This window comes from Myripristis murdjan, chromosome 17 (assembly GCF_902150065.1).
Source record: "Myripristis murdjan chromosome 17, fMyrMur1.1, whole genome shotgun sequence".
Taxonomy (NCBI): Eukaryota; Metazoa; Chordata; class Actinopteri; order Holocentriformes; family Holocentridae; genus Myripristis; species Myripristis murdjan.
The window spans coordinates 30,751,334-30,774,015 of NC_043996.1; the positions used below are offsets into that span (position 1 = coordinate 30,751,334).

At 42.4% G+C, this 22,682-nt stretch overlaps 1 protein-coding gene across 2 annotated transcripts in view; it reads left to right on the forward strand.

Moving 5' to 3' along the window:
- The window catches only part of efr3a (EFR3 homolog A (S. cerevisiae)), a 216,968-nt gene that overhangs the window by 57,350 nt on the left and 136,936 nt on the right, over positions 1-22,682 (forward strand). For both annotated transcript variants that reach the window (XM_030073685.1, XM_030073686.1), the window contains exon 2: positions 21,805-21,881. In XM_030073685.1, the coding sequence (XP_029929545.1) occupies positions 21,805-21,881 (77 nt within the window). The remainder of the gene's footprint in view (positions 1-21,804; positions 21,882-22,682) is intronic.

Below are 22,682 nucleotides of genomic sequence, written 5' to 3' on the forward strand. Positions count from 1 at the left end.
CACTTAAATTGAAAGTTTCCACGGCCATTCATGAGCCTCAGTGAGCTCCTCGCCCCCTCGGGCCCCGTCAAGCCCGTTACAGCCCCATTGTGTGATTTCAAAAATACACGGGTGTCGATGGAGGAAAAAGGCATTGATTTTTTTTTTCTTTTTTTTCTGGACAACAGCGGCGGCGGCGGCGGCGGCAGTGCTCTGATCGATGCCCCGTCTTTCAGCGGCCTCCTCAGAGATTCATATTGTGGAGGTGGAAGGGAGGCCGAGGCTTTACACCGAGCTCATTTGTCACCCGCCTCCTCTCCTCCTCCATCCATCCCTCCTTTTGTCCCCTCTTACCTCTTCTGCCTCCTTCCAATTTCCTCCCTCGCTCCTTCCTTCGGTCTCCTCTTCAATCCCATCTGCCTGCTTCCCTTATTTGCTCCCGCTTTCCTTTTTCTGTCCTCCCTCCCACCCTCCCTCTCTTCCTCCTACGCTCCGTCTGTCTCATCCTCCCTCCATGTGCCCTCCCTTCATCCCTCCTTCCTTCCTTCCTTCCCCTTCCTTTTTTCCTTTGCTTTTCCTCCCTCACTCTTCAAATCTGTTTCTTTCTTCCAACAAGGTAAAAAAAAAAAAAAAAATCAAACAAGTGGGGTGAGATCATCCTGCTTGTTTTTTTTTTTTTTTTTTTTTTTTTGGAAACAGGTATAAATCTGTTGCAAGAAGGCAGAATAAGGCAGATCAGCCACTAGGATCAAGAAAATGACAGTGGAAACAAGTTGGCCAGCGTCAGAAACAAGTGGGATTATCTCACCGGCAGATTTTACACCTTGTTTGAAGAAAACCCAGGATTTGAACACTGAAGATGAGACCGACTGACTTGTTAAGATGGGGATTTTTTTCCCCTCCTTATCAGCTCCTTTTTTTTTTTTCATTTTTCCTCCCACCTTATCTCCTTCCTTCATCCCTCCATCTTTCTTCCGTCTGTCTCCTCCTCCTTCCTTTGGTTGATCTGTCCCTTATGGTGGCTGTAATTCAGACTGAGATGGATGGACTGGCGCTGCAGAGTCCCCCCCCGCCCCCGCCCCCGCCGCCCCCCCCGCTGGTCTGATGGATCTGCAGGCTCGGCTTCAGCTGAACTGAAGAAACGGCCTCAGAGACGGGCCGCTCTCGCTTACATCTGCTTTTACAAGGGGAAGTATTCTCCTCAGAGTTTCGGCTTCAGCTGCAAATACAGGGTGACCCAAAAAAACGTGAATCTTTGAAGTGCGTATTGGCAGACATGAGCAAGTGGCAGCACAATTTTTTAAAAAATGAAAATTCCATCATTGTTTCTTAAATGGCATGTTTTCAGGTTTCAGTTACTATGAATAAAATATTTTTCTTCCATCACTCTTGGTTTAATTGGATTGTTAAAAAGTTCCTGTTTTTTTGGGTCACCCTGTATTACAGGTGTCTCACATGGTAGAGCGCGTACCACGTGTTATTGCAGCGGCCGTGGATTTGATCCCGGCTCGGGCCCTTTGATGCATGCCGTTCACCCTCTCTCTCTCTCTCTCTCTCTCTCTCTCTCTCTCCTATCTATCTGTCTGACAAAGCTGTGGTTCTCAAACTTTCTTCAGTAATGTTCCCCCTTTGAAATATTTTTTCAGCCAAGTTGCCCCTGACCAGTGCACAAAAAAAAAAAAAAAAAAAATTGGCAGGAAAAAGCCCTGATAAAGTGGTCCAAGCCAACTCCAGCTCCATCAGTGTGTGAAACCACAACCTGATACTGAGGAGATTCTGTTGTTTCTGTTTCTGCTTCTTCTTCTCTTCTTCCTCCTTGTTTCCAGCTGAATCGCTGCTACGCTTCAACCCCTAATCAGTTTTCTGGATTTTTTTTTGTCTTGAACTAAGGTCCTCGCTTGACGACCAGGGCAACAGATTTAAACCACAAACACACACATTTGAGACCTTTGGGGAAACCTGGAGGAAATACTGAATTTTAAACTGGGTGAATTGGGTGAAGCGTGTTGAAGTCGAGCCTGTGCCTGCGATCTGATCCAGTTTAGAAAAGCACCACGCAGAGAATAATTAACTTTTGCCTAATTTAACATACTTTACTTCAACACAGAGCATTTAAATAAAGCCTTTGTGAGAGCAGCGGCGGCGGCGGCGGCGGCACACTGATGTACTTTTTCCGTTGTTTTTCTGTGCCCGAGCTCCTCAGAGACATTTGTGTTGCTGCTGTTTCCAGTGCTAAAAAGTGGTTCTTTGGAATTAAATCTGTTTTGAACGAGATGTTATCCAGGTAACAAATTTCAAATACAATTAGAAAGCAAAGCAAACTTTTATAACGATTTAAAAAAACCCCCAAAAAACAGCAGTTTCCAGCAGCTTTCACACACCAAACTGCATGAAATAATCTTTTTTTTTTTTTTTTTTTTTGTTTTTGTCATCCCGCAGCAACTCCACACCGTAAAAAAAACACTTCACAGTGGAAACACTCTCCATTTTCTCTCTTCTCAGATAGAAGTACACATGTTTTTTAGAGGGAAATCAATCTGCACTGTGGGGAGAACACATCTTTTCTCTGTTTTGCTGTGAAGAGATTTTTGAGCGTGCGTCACGCCTCCCCTTACCCGCCCACCGGAGTCTCTCCGGCAAGCTCAGGTTTCTTGCGACGCCCTCCTCTCCTCGTTTTTTTTTTTTTTTCGGTCAGGGGAACGTGAACCCTGGGATTTAATCCGAGTCAGTTTCCATTTCCTGCCTTTGTCTGTCCTACATGAATATTTAAATGAGGGAGCAGCGAGCTTCCACCGCCTCCGTAGCATATCCACTATCTACAGCGCGATCATAACTCAATATGAACGTAACACATTTATCACGAGGCGCCGAGTGTTTGTTGGCCGCTGGTTAAATGTTTTATAAGGCAGTGCAGCGGGAAAAGACAAATGTGCATAAAGAGATGTAATCTGATGCCCTCGAATCTAGTTTAAATTGTCCAACTGTATGAGTAATGGGAAAAGGCAGCGAATAACCTCTACATGTGGTTCAAAGTGAAACGGAGAGTCGCTGTTTGAAGAAGTCCAAATGTCGTCTTGGAAAATAATACCGGCTTGAAAGTAAGGCGCTTTGTGGTTTTTAGTGTTAGAGTTAGAGGTCAGTTGAGGAAAGTATTGTGTGTTCTTTGTTTTTGGTCAATCTGTGGTTGTGAAATGTATCTTTATCAGATTTCATGTTGTATTTTTTTTTTTTTTTTTTTGTCCCCCAATGTTGGATTTCAACGCTTTACACAGAGGCCGAGGATTGTAATGTGTTCATGACAAGCAGATGGTGCTGAGACATCAGGTGAACACCAAGCTGCCTCTGGGATGGAATACAAACAGGCCACACACACACACACACACACACACACACACACACACACACACGCATGCACAGGCCGTGGTCCAGAATAATTTAATTGTGTCCCTTCTAAAGCCACACACATACACACACCGAGCTCTCGGGCAGCATGGCGGTGGCCTTGCGGTTAAAGGCATTGTCCAGTAACCAGAAGGTCGCTAGTTTGATCCCTCCAACGTGTCCTTGAGCAAGACGCTGAACCCTGACCCGCTTAGTCATGTCAGTCAGGCTGGGTAGGAGCATCATGCCTGAATCGAATGAAATGTAAATGAGGGGCGGTGTGCTTTTCTCATGAAATCATGTAGCCTAATAAATAAAATATCAGTGAGCCTGATTGTGCAGAATTATGTTTTTTTTTTCTGAGCTGCAAATATTTCTACAAAAGGCATCAGGCTGCTAGAATGTAAACAGTTTTAAAGTGTCATTACTAAGGATATATATGATATATTTTGGATGGAGAATTTTTGAAGCTGATGGTCGAGTCGTCTCATTTGTGATCACTACAGCAGAATAACATGGTCCATTTTTCTGACCCGCGATACGTGTCGTCACATTTTTGCATTGCGATGTATTGAATTTCAGTTCATCGCCCTGTGAGTGATGTAAGCATAATCAAACAGGCCCAAGCTGTGAATGTGGGATTTGATGCAAGAGGCCTTTTCAGGGAGATTCAGGATCCACCCTCAGGCGGGACGGCGGTCGTCTGAGAGTCGGAGAAGCAGCTTGTGATCAGAAGGTTGTCTGTTTGAAACGGAGAAAATCTGGGATTGAGAACCCAACATGGTTTCAGTGCTCCTGAGTCTGGCATTCAGATCATAACTGTGACTGTTTTGGACCTGGACGCTTTTTTTTTCATCTTTTGTCATCATATACATTTATTCTCAGCCAAATCTCTGCAGGTAAACTGATGTTATCTGACAAGCATTTGGGTTTGAAAGGCGTCTCTGTTGAGTTTTTACTGGTCGCATTTTTTCTTAAGTTTATCAGTGTCAATCTACGAAAAAACACACATACTTCTGTTGCTTTTGGGGTTGTTTTTAGTGCAGTGGGCTTACAAGACCATTAGAGCTGCAATCCAGGACAAATAAGACGTGGGCTTTGAAGCGTGATTTTGTCAGAATTGATTGTTATAATGGAAAAACTTGGAGAAAAATTATGTAAGTTAAAAACGACCAGAGTGAACCCAGCAGCTCCAGTGCTGCGAATACTGGAGTGTGTCTGTGTGAGTCGTAAACCAGGTGTTTCTGCAGGACAGCTGCGTGGCCAGTCAGCCTCTTAAAAACAGACCTTGAGGAGATTTTTTTGTTTTTGTTTCCTTGCTCAGAATTCCTCCGTCCAGTCAGATAACCTTGCTTACAGATCGCTGAACTTGGCCAAAAACAGACTTGGGCGGTATAAATTTAGATATCCATCTGGCCAGGAGCACGTAGGAGCGATGGGGAGGCTGCAAATTTATGGGTCATCATCTGTTTTTTTTTTTTTTTTTTCTTTTTTCTTTCCTTCTTGTTTTGTTTAGCGAGCGCCCTTCAAGGTCCAGAAGCAGGACACGGGAGTGCAAATCATTTGTCTGGCCGGCCATTTGCTGCCATGTGTTTCAAGACATTCAAACACCGTCGCAATTACAAAACAGACATTTCATCATAATAGACACATCCTGCAATTTCTTTGGTTGTTGTCTATCACTCTGAATGTTTTATTTGGAGGATATAGAATTGATATAGAGGAGTTACCGTTTTAGAATTAGTGATTCCTCTTACCATGTTGGAGGTAGATTTGGAAATGGCTGTCTTTTTTGATACGAAGTCAGTCTCTTGTTTGATGGTTCTGTTGTTTTAGGCTTGTTTTGCCTCTGAAAATCTTGCATCTAGTGGGTCTCTTCAGTATCTCTATGGGGGAAGAAATTATGTCAAAAGTCTCTGGGCAACCAAAAGTAATTGGGCAACCTTTTGTGATTGCTAATAATCAGATCATGAATGAATTTCTCATTGGTTTGAGCAGTTTTAATTTAACCATAATTTCATCTAGGTGTGCTGTTTTTTGAGCATACATGTTTTCAGCACCTTTCTCTGCTTTGTATCCATTAAGATCCACACATTCCTGCTACCTGCTTCTCCTGTTCTTCTCCTGGTTCCTCTGGTTTTCTGCTGTTGGACACAGTGATAATGCTGCGTTCATGTCAGATTGGACGAAGCATAAAGCCGGGATCAGATCCTAACACTGCACAGGGTTTCTACGCTTGTGAAAATCCTGGAAAAGTCATGGAATGGAATGATGTATCCCTAAAGTCATGGAGATTAATAACCATCATCATCTTGGCAAGTCGATTTACCTGAGAATTGGGAAGATGTTTGATGTTTCCTTTTATTTCCAGTGCTTTGATGCCTGGCGCCTTGGCAGCACTTTTTTTCATCAAGATGGTGTGACTTGTTCATCTTCCCTGCCTCAGTTTTCTCAGGCAGTTAGAAAAGCTGAACTTGAAAAACTGAAAATTTGCCAGCCCATTATTCTGTGTATTCTTTCTCGAGCTTTGTTTAGACCTCGTGCAATTCAGACTTCACTCTGAGGACTGCTCTCTTGACTTTTCATTAATTTGCTCATCACGCTATCTCCAAGGACAGCTCCGTACCTGTGAACGAGAGGCGGCGACGTGCGGCCTGTTTCCAAGCTGCTTCCTCCTCGACGACCCTGAAACCGTCAGTGATACGAGGGCGGTGGAAGAATGAGGTTGTTTGGCAGCAGAGTGGCACCGTGGCATGAGAAAGACATTATGGCTTTCATCTCCTTGTCAAAGGCCAGGGAATTAATCAGGAAGGCTGAGGGGCGCTCTTTAATCTTGTAGATTACGGGCCTCGCAGACGGTTTAGGTGTAGATTAAAGTACGCAGCGGTTCAGGAGGTGAGATCTGCTGTGTGTGTGTGTGTGTGTTTTTGTGTATGTGTGTGTCTGAGGGTTGCTTTTAGTTGGAGAAAAGATGGGAAATGTTGAAGCATTAACTGTCAGTATCTACACCAACGTGAAAATTCGCTTCATGCAGTTTGTTATCAATGGTAAGACGATTGCTGCAAGTTTCATCTGATGTAGATGTTTGTCACGTGGCTCCACCGAGACTCGTAGAAGTCACATGTTACATTCTCAATCGAGAACCACGCCCAGTCTCTGATTTGATCCCAGGGAAAGTCACATCATCAGTGACATTATCATCCTACACTGGTGGGTGTAAATTAAAATTTCAACCAATAAATCCTTCACAAATCTTTAAACATCCTCTTTCATCCACCTGTCCCTTCAAATAAAATTGTCTCTCTCCCAAACTGAGATCCTGTTGATTTGCACTTGATCTGTCTCTGCACCTTGTCCTGCCCCAAACTTCCTGTTTCAACAGGAAATACATCAAATCAAGATAGTAAGAGTCTATTTCATGGGTCTTTAAAAGTCTTAAAAAAAAAAAGAAGTCATTACTATTAGAAAGACTGGGCTCTTGTCATTCACATCAGGAAGACCATAGCAGGTGTGTAGGGAGTGGACTTGAGCTAAAAGCAGCACCATTTGTTGCATTACATTTACATTTTTGGCACGCTAATTTAGAGCGATTTACAAGGAGTGCACCGGTATGTTTAAGGTTGGCAAACCTGTCAACATCACCAGCAACAGATAGTGAGGACTGCATCGCACAAAGCCAAACAGTAGATGCAACAGATCTTCCTATGCATCTAGAATGACCGTGTAGGCCTATATCAGTATTAAAGCAACAGTAAATAAATTTGCATTGCATAACATAACCTCCTTCCCTCTTTTTCTGTGATTTTGTTTTACCAAAAATGTTCTTGCATTCAAATTCAAGGCAAATTTTGTTGCTAAAGTCATAGTTAAATTGATTTCCTACAGCTTTATGTCTGTCTGTGAGCAGCTACAGGTAATTCTATCAGGGTGTTCAGGGTATGAAAGCAGCAGATATCAGTTTCCAGTTGTGTTTCTTTTAGCACATGCTCGTACATTATCAGTTGCTTGCGCCACAAAGTCAAAGAATGCTTTCATAAACGAAGCCCTGCACTGTTTCTTCCCATCAGAATCCTCTTGGCTCTTCTCCGTCCAGGTTTTTTTCCCTTCATCTCTCTGTTGGGTCACCTTATCCTCTCAATTGCCGTGCAGAGAGAGAGAGAGAGAGAGAGAGAGGCATTGTAACTTGAGCCGGTGCAGACAGGCCCAGATAAGAAAACCCAACGGCGTGTCGTCTTCTCTCTGTCAGAATGACGGCGGTAAATCCCAGGTGTTGACGAACAGACGGCCTCAGCTGCTGTCCCATTGGCTGAGCTGTTTCCCCATTAAAGAGACAAGCTTTCTGAAGAACCTGTGGCAGGGAGAGCAGGTTCAGAGGTGAAGCTGCGATGTAGCACGTAAGAGTCTCTGCTTGGTCACACCTGGTGAGGTACTGTAGATTCGAGAAACACTCCCTCAGCTCTGCGGACGGGATCAACCTCATGCCAGACTTGCTTCAGGTGGACGGGGATTGTTAAGATAGAGAGGACATTGTGACTGCCTGAGGAACCTCTTGAAACCACGTATCATCTGAGCCTTTTCTTTTGCACTTTAAACATTTTATCCGTGCAGGAGTTTGTAAATGTTTTTGAAGAATCAACCTGAAAAGACTCGGGAAGCCACGACTGACCTTTGAACCTCATATTGTCTTCGAGAAGGGTTTTCGTAGGCCGCTCTGGAGATGCGTGACCTGTGAAGACCACGGTTAACAAGGAAACTGAAGCGACTCCCGTTTGTTATAAGGACGAACGCAGCAAGTATCACCGAGCGATGCCGTTCTCTTGTGTTTCCCTGAGAAGAGGGATCGTGAGGAGCTACCGGCAGGTTCCTCGGACTGAAGCCGATGGCGCCTTCTCTTACAGACGAGCCTCGAACCGGAGCTCCTTGCTGGACTGTGGTAGGTCACATGTAGATGCTGGGTCACATAATAGCCACGTTATTTCTGTCTATTTGGGCGCTTCAGTCGCAGTGGTGTAATTAGTCCACATTGGTGATTTCCAGATTTGTTTTGAAATTGTAAATGTACCAGGTCACTGGGGATTTACTACATCCAGATGACTGTATCTGGTGTGTGTGTGTGTTTCAGAAATATTTCTTTAAAGCACCCTGTGAATGTTTACAGGTTTTGGTGTTATTGCACTTTGTGACAAATGCCCAGCGGTTTGGGACATACACGGACAAACCAAACCATCAAAGCCTCAGTGTTGCAACAATGAGTCGTTTAAGAAAGGTTCATTTAGAAAATTTATCAGAAATTTGACAGTTGATCAATTAATAGTTTGATAGAGCAAGATACCAAACAGTTGATTTGCTTACGTTCCTCTTGTTCTTGTCATTTTAGAATTTGTGCTTTGGAGTTTTTTGGGGGTTTTTTGGCTGCTAGTCAGACTAAAGAAGCAATTTGAAGGTATCAGGTCACGGATTTGTAATTTTTCCTCTTGGCATTACATTTTTTAGACAAAAAGATTAAGCTGTTGATCAAAACATGATCAATACAAGGCCCCCTGGCAGCTCAGCTGGTAGAGTGTGTACCGTGGTTCGACCTTGAGGTTTGAGTTCGTACGCAGCCCTTGACTGCATGTCATGCCTCCTCTCTCTCTTTCTTGTCTCTATTGCTCTTGAATAAAGCGAACATGCCCAAAAAGTAAACTTAAAAAATAACAACAGTCAATATGGTAATAAAAGAAAGCACAACCATCACCTGTTCAGTCTCTTGAATTAACATTTGACCTTAATGTGCAGATTCAACGTCAACACACAAACACATAAAGCTTTCGAAATAAAGTGGTATGGCATTTTTACATTCACACCAAAATAGAATTCAGTTTTTTTTGACTGATATCAGAAAGATGTTTAGCCATGGATTACCAGCTCTTGTGCAAGCAGATATTGTCTTGAATTTTCTAGCAGTGTCCAAGTGAAGAGGAAATGATATGTTTAGGGAGTTAACTCTCTAAATGTATTATCCAATAATGTGCATTAAGCTTTGTTTCCGAGAGGGCTCACAAAACAATGACACAGATCTGCAGATTAATATTAACTGTCCATCTTATCAGGGATTATGCTTGTACTACAGATAAATAGTCCAACCTAGGTTGTGTTTAAGTGGACAACAGACAAGTTTATCTCCTTTTTTCCACCATGTTATCCTGTTGTGTGCACTAGTTGGCCTCTCTTTCTTCTGTGGAGATCAATAAAAAAAACAAACATGTTTGTCCTCTTCTGGTTGCATTAGAATGGCAAAGAAAGAGTGGCGAAAATGGAAACAGGAGGCAAAATGCATCGTTTGCTTGTGGTGTTTTACGATGTTGTGTCAGTGTGTGGCCGGATGAGGGGCGTTATTACAGTTTATTAATCACTCGCCGCACTTGGATTACGTCGGTGGGGGTTGATCGATTTTAGCTTTTGAAATGCCCTCCCCCCCTCCAGAAGATAGGCAAGTTTGTTGTGTAAGCATGCAGTTCATCAGTCACCGTGACCACCACAAACACTTTAATCTGAGCCCCTTTCTCTGCAGTGTGTGTGTGTGTGTGTGTGTGTGTGTGTATGTGTGATTATGCGGCCTTCTCTCCAGACCGATAGCGGGGCGTTCAGAGTGATGCATTGCCTCTATTACAGTATTGAAGCCATGGCTTTCTTATCCAGAATGGGTGTAATATAATAAATAGCCTCTGCCATTTATTTTCTGGACACCTCACACAGATAAACAGTCTGACCGGGCTCAATTTTGTTAACTCCTCAGTATTGTTTTTATATGTCATACGTTAACGCTGACTCTTACCCAGAGCAACTTAAATAAATCTGTATTTTGCTGAACCCTTTAATGGTTATTTCTGCCAACTGATATCGCATTTTGACTCTGACTTACTTCTTGAATAATGCAGGCTGAACTCGCAATGCTGAACTGAAGAGAACTGAGACATCACCACTCCACTGTTTTTTTTTTTTTTTTTTTTTTTACTTAATTTCATTATTATTCATTGCTTTGTTCATTTTCCCCCCCATGTGTCTAGGTGGTACACCAAAAGCTTTAAATGAGCTCGTCAGGTTTATTAGCTTGTTAGGTTTATACCAAGACAAATTAGCCAAACAATAGTGGGGGAAAAAAAAATAAATAAAAAAAATTAAATAAAAATGAGAAAAATTTGCAGAAAAAATTCTACATAAATAAATAACGATATAAATAATAAATAAATTATTATAATTGTAATAATAAGAGTAAAAAGAAGAAATGTAATAATAAACTTAAATTAAAAATTAAATTTTAAGAATACTGCCAAATTTCACAGCAATACAATTTAATTTCATCCTCTTTTCAGTGTGTTATCGACAAAAATGTTTTCAAAATGTCAGCCATTTGGTAGAGGTTGCTTTTTTAAAAGTTGGTTCACTCAAAAATAAAAAAAAAAAACATGCTATTAGTAATGACTACTAGGTGCATTAAAAAAGTACACCTACAGAAATAATTTCTTGGTGTTAAGGACACTTAAACAGAAAATATGCTGATCTCTTGGCTGCAGGGCAGATAATCCCAGCACCCTGCCAGTTGTTTTGCAGGTTGCTCACGGTGTAATCCCCACCAGCTTGTGCGGAGAGGAACCTCCATCGCACACACACACACACACACACACACACCTACACATGCTGTCACACCCTCACACTCTGCCACCACTTACAACCGTTCATTTTCACCCTCAGCGGCTGTGGAGGAGCGAGTCGCAGGCAGAATAATGAGGATGGAAATAGACCGCAGTCCTATCAACTCCGTCTCCACAGCTCAGGCCTCGGGCTGATCCGAGCGGCGGCCCTGAACGCCCCGCTGCGCCGCACGCTCTCAGCTGTTCACACTTGATCTTTGATCTGGACCGGTCCGGTCTGCCAGCACCAAACGCCGACGCCGTTCTGCGAGCGCTCTGTGTTTTTCTTGTGTGTTTCCATCCACCTTTGCATCCCCGCTTTCTCAAGTCGTGCCTTCACATTTTCCTACGAAGGCCATTAAGTTGTAAATGAGCAGCTCGGGTTTCCATGAGGTCGCTGCAGCAAAACATGGGCAGCAAGACGCCTCGAATAAGATATCCTCCACCCTGTGTCCTTACCTTTCACTGTGGCAGACTTGGCAACTTGGTCACCGCACTGAACGACTTTCCAGATGCCCTTGGCAACTTTATTTCGCAAAAGCAACTAATAGAAAAAACTGGTGACTGGTGACTTTTTTTTTTTTTTTCTCTTTTGGACCTTTGGGAAAATGTTATTGTTCTGGCTTTGAAAGCCTTTTGGCAGCAAAACAATCTGGTTGATGCCAATTTGCGCTGTATGCCTTTCCAAAGTAGTCTGATCTAATCAGTGTAGCCATGCCCATTGCAAACAGCTGTGGGGGAGCGATGTTAGCGTATGACATCATCTGAACAACCATCAACTACTTTCCATTGAAGTGAATGGCAAACACTGTTCCATTTCAACATTTTTAGCAGAATGTGATGTTTGAACGATTTCCACAGAGACTGAAGCAGCTCTAAGAACCACCAGAGCCCCGACAACAATGAACTGTATGATTATTCAGCAACTACAATGAATATACAGTGGTGGAAAAAAGTTTTCGGACACCCTTAAAATTTTACACAATCTCAAATATTATCATGAAATATTTGTGGAAAAATCTTTTTTGTGTTTCAAAAGGTGTGGCTGCATTAGACAGGTAGAAACAAATACAAATTATATTTTTTTGTTTATTGTTTACAAGAAAAACTAACAAAACTAAATTCTTGACAGTTTAACACACAGAATCTTCTTCCAGTTCCTGGCTGTCCAGTTCTTGTGTCCCTGGGCTCGACGACGCCGGGCTAGCCTCTGTCTCTCATTGATCAGGGGCTTCTTGATAACCTTGTAGGACCTTAAGCCATGATCTAAAAGTCGGCCACGTACAGTGTGGGTGGAACACTGGACACCAGTTTGGTTTGACCGCTGCTGCTGAAGCTCCTGTGATGTCATTCGGTGGTTTTTCCCGCACATGTGGATCAGGATGCGGTCATTTCTTGCTGAAGAAACCCTTGGACACCCAGATCTTGGTTTGTCTTCCAAGCTGTTGGTTCGTCTGTATTTCTGCAGAGTGGATCCAACTGCTGAAGGACTGCATCTGCACTTCCTGGCTATCTGGCGGCAGCTGTACCCTTCCTGGCGGAGAATCTTCATCTTCAGGCGTGTTTCCTGCGTTAGGTTCCTTGTTTTAGCCATTTTTGTGTCTGAAGAACTTTCAAATGTGCTGCCTTTATATAGACACGAAGCTTGGCAACAAAAACTGTGTCTTTTAATAAAAAGAACGACCTTCATCACTGGTACCAAAATGACCCAATACTCAAAATTTCTTCTGTATTTTTATGGAACCAATCAGTTTGAAGTTTTTAATGGCTTTTTTATGATTTGTTTAGTATTTTGGCTGTGACTGTACTAAAAGAAATTGCACTTGAAGACCTAAGAGTGATTCTTAATGCAATATTTCACAAATGCAGGGGGTGTACGAAAACTTTTTTCCACCACTGTAGATCAATTAAATATTTTTCCAGTAAACAAAGTGCCTCGGTGTTGCAGGAACACTGAAAGAAAGTCTCTTTTTTTGTTTTGTTTTGTTTTGTTTTTGTTAGTTTGTGGTTGAATGCCATTAGTCTGTGTTGACAGGACCGGCTACAGATGACGTAGGAAGCTCTTTTCTGTTTCATGTAAAGCTACACCGTGTTGTCAGATGGATAGGTTGTGCTGTTATTGTTGTGCTGGAGAGCTGCTCACATTTCAGCTATTTCCTGTGCCGGTGCTCTCATCTAATTAGCCGCGTGTGGCAGGCAGCGCCGAGCCAAGCTGGTCCCGAGTTTCCTAAATACTTTCAAGATACAATCCAGTGTTTATCTGAGCATCCAGGTCTGGAAAGGTTTTGATTTAAAAAAGATTGAGAGCTGGGTTTGCAAATGCAGAAAAAACACTCACATTATCCTGCAGGGAGGTGGTGGTGGCGGGGTTGAACGGAATAAACTTTGGGTTCAGGTTTAGATATAGGGGTTTGGTTCCCCTGATAATAAAATATATGCAGTCATGGCACTGTGAGGCACCTCAATTCATGAAAATCCACCAAACTGCATGTTATGCTGTGCTTTTCTGCATTTTTCAAGGCTCTGATAGCGTTCTCAAAAGACTGGAGATATATTGCAGTGGTGCTCAGGGGCAAAAAACTCACAAAGAAAAGAGAAATGGAGCTGCCGGTAAATAAAGAAAGGAGCAGTCTAACAGACTTGGTGTCCCAGATGATTGCAAGGCACAGGATGAGGCGTGGGGATCTTTCACATGAATATAAAGAAATGAAGGAACACGTTTCATGCCATAATTACAGTATTCTTATCAGCATCGGGACATTGAAGAGACATTTCTGTGACTTGGGCCGATTTGGAAGATATCAGATCGGCAGAGAGTTATCATTTTATTTGAAGGGGTACGTAGAGGAGCAACATTGTTCCAAGGTTTTATTGGTTTAAACTAGTAAAGATATTCTGTTTTCATTCCATGGGGAAAATCATCATCAAACATTTTTTTATTCTCATCACTTTAAATCTATTTGTCAGTGTTTCATGTCAGGACACCAAGGGCAAAACCACCTCAAATGGGGTTCCGTGGCCTGATGAAAGTCAACCTTGGGGTCCGAAACATGAAAAATTTGAACACCCTCGCTCTGATCTACCACAGAATCATTTGAACTCTAATTGTAACTTGATTTTTCTGAGTTTTGGCAAGTGCTTGCTAGAGCAGTGGTTCCCAACCTAGTCCTCGAGGACCTCCTGTCCTGCAGATTTTTGTCCCAGCTCTACTCTTGCACACCTGACCCAGTGAAGGCCCAAGCACCTTCATGCACGCCCTGTTCAGGTAGATCTGTCTCAGCCAATCAGCATGAAGCCCTCAGATGGATCAGGTGTGGAAGAGTCAATCTGGAACAAAAACCTGCAGGACAGGGGTCCTTGAGGACTGGGTTGGGAACCACCAGGCTAGAGGATGAAATCTGGCCATGTGAGTGACTCTGTGATGGTCCCTCTAGCGCCACCAGCAGGCCCAGTGGGGCATCAGCATTAGAAATATATATATATATTTTTTTTTTCATTTTATGTAATGCCACTCATGTTATTCCAGCCTGTGTTGTTGAGAATAATTGACGCACTTGGTCTGATGTACATTTTTACCAGAGCAAACCCCTCTGTGTTTGGAGGTCATAGTGAAGTGTGTGTGTGTGTGTGTGTGTGTGTGTGTGTGTGTGTGTGTGTGTGTGTGTGTGTGTGTGTGTGAGATCTTAACAAGCACAAATGAGCATGACCTTGCTCTAAGGGTTTTCCCCCCTGCTGAGACAAGAAAATCTGCGCAGCCCTTATGAATGCTCTTATCTAGTTATGTGTCAGTTAGAAAGCACACAGTGTGAATACAAATGTGTCTTTTATTAATTGAGATAACTGCAGCCAATGTCATCTCAGAGCTGTAAACAGCACTGGCTGTTTGTTGGCTGTGCGGTTCAGTAATCTGCCCTCTACTGGCGACAGCAGGAACTGAAATAGAAACAACTTTTCTCTGCCTGCTCAGCTCTGTCTCTGATTGGCTCATTCAGGTTAGAATTAAATAAATTACAACCTAACTTGCCATGTGGTCTTTGTTGGAAACAAAAAATGAAGCTTTAAACACCAAATGTTTCCAAACTAAACAGCACAAAATGTCTGAATGGCGTCTTATCGAGATTAGTGTTATTTACGGAGCTGATTGAAATGTGTTCATTCCATTAAGCCCATTCAGAAATTTGGTTTAATTGATTTTAGATGTGATTGATTCTATTATATACTCTATATCCTCATGTTGAGAATTTATTTAGATAGAATTTATATTTTAAGGACCAATTAGCGATGTTCAGACCAATGGATAGATAGATAGATAGATGGATGTACCTTATTGATCCCAAATTGGGAAATTCTTGTGTAATGAGTATTTATTTACTAATTTATTCATTTATTGTGTTATTTGTATTTATTGACTGAATAATAATTCAAAATGTTTTGCAGGCTTAGAAAAAAGATATTGTAGGTAGTGTAGGTCGCCTTAGAAGCCGCTGTGTTTTTGATAACATGACTCAGCACAATATTATGCGGACATAGAGGCTGCACCCCGTCAAGCCACTAGGTGTCAGTACAGACTCCTAAAACAGCGTCATAATGGCTGCCTGGAGCAAAATTGCCTATTGGAAATTTAATTTTAAACTTTTATATCTAATATTTTATTTCTACTCATGTACTCGTCACTTGCAAATGAGATCTTGATCTCAATTTGTCATCCTAATTAAATGAAATGAATAACAAACAAACTACGCCAAATGTAAAATAAATAAATACATAAATAAATAAATGAATAACATAAGACATTTGGTAGAGGCTTTTATTCCAAGCTCTGTATTAATGTGTTTACACATTTTTAACTCCTCAGCCTTGGACTACATTAGACCACTCTTCTGTTTTGGGTTGTATTAGCATGCAGCGCAGCATCATTTACCAGACTAATTGTAGAACATAATAATCTCTGCAGCAGGCACGGGGCATCGTTATCATCTTGTCTAATTAAGGAGGAGACTTAATGTGGCTTTGCGAGACATGTGGCGCGGCAGTGTCAGTGTCAGGACGCCTTGTCAGAGTGCTGGGAAACACCTGATTTACCATCAAATGCTCACTATCCAAAGGATTTTCAGCAATCTGATGTATTTTCTCTCTAAGGTCTTTCTGATAAGCTGGAATAAATCATTTTGAGGCCTACGCGCTGCATGAAATGTTTGCCTTCAAGGATGTTAAAGCTTTGATGTGTGACCAGGTAGTTTTCCAAGCTCCACAAACCCTTTATGTTTACATTTTTGGAAAAAAGAGCAATCACTGTCTCTACTTTACATAATACAGTTGCAACACAGCATCACTAATGTTGAATTATTGTGTTTGTCTCTCCTGCACTAAACAATCTGTCATCTGCCTTGTTCTTGTGGTGAATCGCTGCAGAAATCTTTGTCTTAACAAGCCGTTTAGTCTCATATTCAGTGTTAAAATCTTGTTTTTCCTCAAAGAAGTTAGAAAAATCTGCACTACTCTGATATCTCTGAGATAATCCCATGTTTCAGATACAGCTTCACTTGTTTCACTCAACTTTAAGCGCATCAATCGACACATGATGGGAATTTCAGGTAGCTGCTGGCGCTTGACGGCTCTGGTGGAAGTAACTGATCATATTTACTCACTTTACTGTAACTGGGTAGCTTTTTTGTGAGTATTTTTTAAAGTCAGTAATTTTCCATTTACTTCAGTACATTTTTGCTTGCATTTTGTCCTTCACCACATTTTAAATCTGATCAATTACAGAGACAGATTTTGTAATTTTCCAAATTTTACAATAAAAGCTGCACCATGAAAAACAGGTGAGGACCCTGTAGATCATGTGTTTATTCCACATGTCAGTTGAGTCTACAGGGTCCTCACTTCAGTTTTAGTGTAATGCCCCTTTAAAAGGATGTAGTGTGCAGCGTGTTCTCTCCTCCTTTTCTAACTGCATGGAACAGATACCAGCTAACACAGTTACTGTTTGGAAAAAGGAGCTCAGTCACTTTTACTGCCAGGACATTTGACATGAGACACTTTGGACTTTTACTGCAGGAGATTTTTACTGCACTACTTCTACTTCTACTGCAGTCACATACCAGCAGAGGAACAGTACTTCTACTTCTACTGCAGTCACATACCAGCAGAGGAACAGTACTTCTACTTCTACTGCAGTCACATACCAGCAGAGGAACAGTACTTCTACTTCTACTGCAGTCACATACCAGCAGAGGAAAAGTACTTCTACTTGAGTAGTAACTATGTTCTTGTTATTTTCTTCGATATTTCTTATTATATATTCCTTACAATTTGGCACTTTACTCGTCCAACTCCCACATATCAAAAACAAACAAGAATTTAAAAACAAAAAAACAAAAACGAATGCGACCTGAAGTGTTATTATTTCTCTAATTGATCTGACTTACCGATTTTTTTTTTTTGGCAATTCCAGTTAAACAACAATTTTTGCCGTTTATAAATGAATGGGTCCGACTCACGGATTTTTTGCAATTGCAGTTTAAGTGAAGTTTTTGGGAAGCAGTGCACACTAATGGCGGTGTGTTTGGAGGGGGCAGCTGGAGTAGTCCTCTCTCCACCTCCGTGAACGTAAGGTGACGTCATACACTGTTGCCAGATCCCTCGATCTGTTCGACGGTCATGTCTGACCCTTGAATGTGAAACACAAGTTCTCCTGTGTACAGGGTCATTTTGTGAATGGACAGCGAAGAGTCCTCCTCTGTTCTCTGCTGTTTGAGTCTCAGACGCCACACAGTCGAGCCTGTTTGTCCAGCCTCCACATATAGAAATGAATCCCATTAACCTCGGCTGATTACACTAATGTATGGCGCTGACACCATGCGCCTTAATGCGGCAGGTAATTGCGGGATCCGTAATGAATGCTTTAGAGCTGGGGCTTGGCAAAGGTTGCCACGACGACAGGCGGTTTATACGAGCCTTAATGAAGTTTATTAATCTCCAGGCTCCTGGGGGCAGCCGACAAGCTCCGCCGTGCATGAGGAATAAATAACGGGCGAGGTGTTAAAGTGACCTGACTTCACCTTGCAAGTTTCCTATTTGTAACACGAAGGTCTCCACCGGGGAGTCGGCCGCCTGTCTGAGCCGGGGCACCTGGGAAATGAAGTCCTGCGTCTTGAATGAAGTTGGAAAGTTCATTTTGGTGAGTCAGAGTGGTGGTCGTTTGTCAGAGGGGGGATGCCGGGAGAGATAATGAAGATGAACAGCGTCTAGCGGCACCTCCAGTCCTCGCACATCGCTTCCCCTCAGTCTCAGGAAGCGGCAGATGGCGGTTGAGTCGCAGCTTTGGGTTCAGGCTTCCTGTGACATGTGAAATGATGTCTGCACCATTTTATCACGCGGCTCCTCGCCTGACATGCTCGTAAATACTCATAAGAGGGTGTTACTCCTACAAACAAGGGGCAGCACTGCACAGAAAACATGGATGGGTGGTAGATATCTTGATCCTTGGCTGACAAAATGGTAAAACAAAAGATAGTTAGTGCCAAAAAGATGACCATTCATCAGTCATTTATCATGATGTGATTACAGCTTTAACATTACTAAAATTGTCTTAGTTTTCTCTGTTCATAGATAAAATTAATACTTAAGGTTTTTTTGGGTGCTGGTGAAGACATCACTTCAGGCTCTGATCGTTTCTTGTGAGCTTTTTGATGTTTCAGAGGCTGATAAATCTAACTAATCATTACTCGATAATGCTCAATTAAAATCATCATTATTCGCAGTCCTATAGCATCCTCAATCGATACTTTAGAAGTGCTTAACGACAAACTTTCAAGACAGTTTCCCTCCCATTTCTTTTACTTTCTAATCTTGCATTTTTGTAAGATAATTAATTTGCTCTTAAAAAGAAGGTGCAAGAGTGTCTCTGTATTTCCTGACTTATTCATATTCAGTGTGTGTGGAGCCCTGCAGACGGCTGCTCTCAGACTTACATATGCTGCAGCATCACTGTGAAACGTGTTAATTAGACGTCGGCTCACTTCCAGGTACATGGCTTTATTGCTTCCTTAAATATCTTGTTGTCATGCCTCTGCAGCCGTCACACGTTGCAGGTTCTGCTTGTACATCGTCAGTGCTGTTTGCTCCACACCGGTCGAGTGCGTGTTGAAGTGTTTGGGGTGAAGTTTGGCATCCGATGCTAAGCGGGTGTCTTCATTGATTCTCTGTCAGAAGAGCAGACTGCTGCTGTGACCTTTAGCTGCTGTCTGCCGCTCCTCAGGCACAAAAACACCTCGGCTCTGGCATTTCACTGACCGGCATGATGGTGGACGGGGAAGTAGCATGCACATACGGTACAGACACACACACACACGCACGCACGTCTTTTCCCAGCATGCACATGGCTGTAAGTGGACGCCCCTGCGCGTGTAAGTGCAGTGCCAGTGTTCACCGGGCTTTTTAATGCCATTAGAGTGAAATATAAGTTCGATTTCACCACTCATATTAGTGTTGTGCAGGCGTTTTCAGACATTTTCATGTTTTGGACTAGAATATTAATATCTCAAAAGGGAACGGTTTGGATTACATCAAATTTAGGGTTAGGGTTTGCCTAAGGCAGTGATCTGTCAGTTCTGATCAATAACATATTTCCATCCAGTTGGTGGTATTATGTTAATTTTTTTTTTTTTTTTTTTTTTTTAAAGGATCCTTAATTTTCACTGTTGCTACACTTAAAATTTCAAAAAAGTGAACCTGTAGTCTTATTGTATATCGTATCGCTATCAAGATATTCAACATAAATTGCGAGGTGTGAAATTTTGTCCATATCGTGCAGTCTCATTTTGGACCCCTAGTTGACTTTGATTATCCTGTGGACTCTCATTTGAAGTTTTTTTGCCCTGTGGTTTTGATTGCTTTTGAAAAATGAAATTACTCAATGTGCTAGATATGCGACTGAATCTGGTGACAACGTGGCGAAGCTGCACCTTTTTTTCCAGATTACTCTTTAAGATCCCTCGTGTTTTTCCACCTCAAGCTTTGTCGGCCACCAAAACTTTCCCTACCCTGAAACTTTAGACCGAGTAAACAAAGATACACATCTAATTCTGTGAATTAAACACGAGAAGCTTGACTTGCATCAGTGGACTAGTTGTGCATGCTTGGCTTGCTACCTGCTTCAGGTAGCTCAGGCTTCACCGACGTGAACTGGTTCAGAATCGAGTTTTCATCTGCTCTTAACAGTCCCGCTCTTTCTTTGATATTTCATGAAAACATATGCAGGTGAACGCCGACACATTAAAACACTCCGCATGAGGTAATTTGCAATTTCCTGATGTTCTGACCGGCCTGGCTGCTTTTTAATTGTTTCCACTGTGCAGTGATTATGCTTTGACTTTCTTCGCCCTGCACTGCAAAGCCCAGGACTCTGATGACTCATCACTTCCCACTGACTCAGACTGGGATGTTGCTCGGTAATACTAATGCATGTTAATCAATAGGCGATGACCTGTCGACAATGACTTGCAGGATCTAGAGGCAGGTTGTGGTTTTCAGCGCTGTGGCTCTGCCCTTCCCACAGCTCATCATTTGTGCGCTTGGAAAGAATACAATTATTTTTGAAACGGTTGAATCATGGTGCTCTGTGGCTTCTGTGTTTTTTTTTTGTTTTTTTTTCAACCTTTATTTTTCAAGGAGAGTTGACCGGTGTGCATTCAAATCTTGGATCTGCCCTCAGTTTTAACATGAGTTTCCATTCAGTTTGTGCACAATTTACAAACAAACTTTTTAAAGCAGACAATGTTCAAATGTGAATGAGGTGGTTTCCATCAGCGTCTGTTAAGTGATTAAGGCCTCACTGTGTGTGTGTGTGTGTGTGTGTGTGTGTGTGTGTGTGAGATCCTACGGTATTAACATATCTTACCATGTAAAAACAGAGCAGGCTTGCCATTGGTGAAATAATATATTTTTTCATGTTTTCTTCATGTTCATTCTGGGCTGTACATGTGGGAACAAAGACGCATAAAACAATTCAGATAGTCTCCAACCCAGATAACAGGCACGTGAGGTCATCTCCAGCTAATCATTACTTCGCAATATATGGTTCCATTGCAGTTTTTCAGATAGCTTCTCGACACACCAGAAAATCCACTCCAGTCAAACATGAAAATGTTTTTGCAGTGTTTACCTCCTTGGACGATGGTTTGTTTTCTCCCCATGACATGTCTGTTTGTCTTTGTTTATTTGTAAGCAGGATATCTTGAGAACATATGAACAGATTTGCATGAAATGTGGCTGAATGGTGGCCATGGAAGGAAGAAGTTATTCACTTTTGACACTGATTGGCCAAAGTGGGGTGAGGCCTCACATAAAAAAGGCAGTGGACATGGTTGTGACCTTTTGGTGAATATCCAACCTGTGGAACTTGCATCTGGATAAGTGCATAGTGTCGGTGGTGGCATGCGATCTACTTTTCCATTAACTGTTTTACAATTTGAAATTTCAAATTTTGCAAAACATGGCTCGATGGAAGCAGCTGCTCTTGCCCAGTGAGCAGCACCACTGGAGGAGTTTGTCATCATTAGTTTTTTGGAGGTCAGAGTTTCACAGATTCCCAAGAACTCGCAGCAGCCTGAAGCCTGATTCTTTGATCTCTACGCTGCTGTCCTTAGTTCCACGCAGGATTCCCCCTGCAGAAGACGTTGGGCTGATTGAAGGACAGAACAGAACTGGAATCTGCTGGAGGAAACCTTGCTGATGTGTGTGTGTGTGTCTGTGTTGTTTTTTGCAGGAGTGTGTGGCTGCTGTGGGCCGCTGAGGCCGAGGTACAAACGCCTGGTGGACAACATCTTCCCCGAGGACCCCAAAGTGAGTAACTCTCAGTGAAATTCATCCTGAGTCAAATGTGAATTCCTCCAAGTAGGTTAAAGGGGAATCAAGTGATCCGTGACTTTTATCGACCTCTTTCAGAAAGGAAGGGACCGCAGCATCGACGGCCGTCTGGCAGAGATGAGCCTGTAACTGACCTTAATATTTTCACCACAGGGACATGGTGGTCGCTGATCAGAGCAAAATCCAAAAGAATGAAAAGGATCATGTATTACCAAGCCGAATGCTGCAGAAATAGTACTCCTTTGTCATTTGCTTTTTCGTAGTTGAAAGCAAAACTGAAGCTTACTTTCCAGTTTATTTCTGGAGAATGCAGCTGATCAATATTGGAGGCTACAAGCAAGCAGCACTTTGAATTCATCCTAAAATGCAAGGACAAAGCAGTATTATTTGTCCAATATTTAACTTGGCAATATGTGACCCCTTTTTCTGTGCCAGTTCACAGAAAAAGAAGGCCAAGGGCTGATGCATGCATTTTGTATGCTGCTGTGCCCAAAAAATAAGAAATAAATAAATAAATACTGGAGGGTTTGCAGACAGTGCATGTGACTGGGCAGCCGTCTGCACACTGCTGAGTCTTTAGCGGTGGTTTTAACACCGTGCAGCCACAGTTGTTAACACGTCGCCTCAGATTGCTGTGGAGAACCTGCGACGCCTCCGTCATGACAAATCCTCCCAGCCGCAAAACAAAAATAATTGCCCTACCTGGCACCAGATTGGAGGCATTACAGTTTGACATATCCAGTTATTGAATGTGACGGTGCTTTGATAACCTGGCCA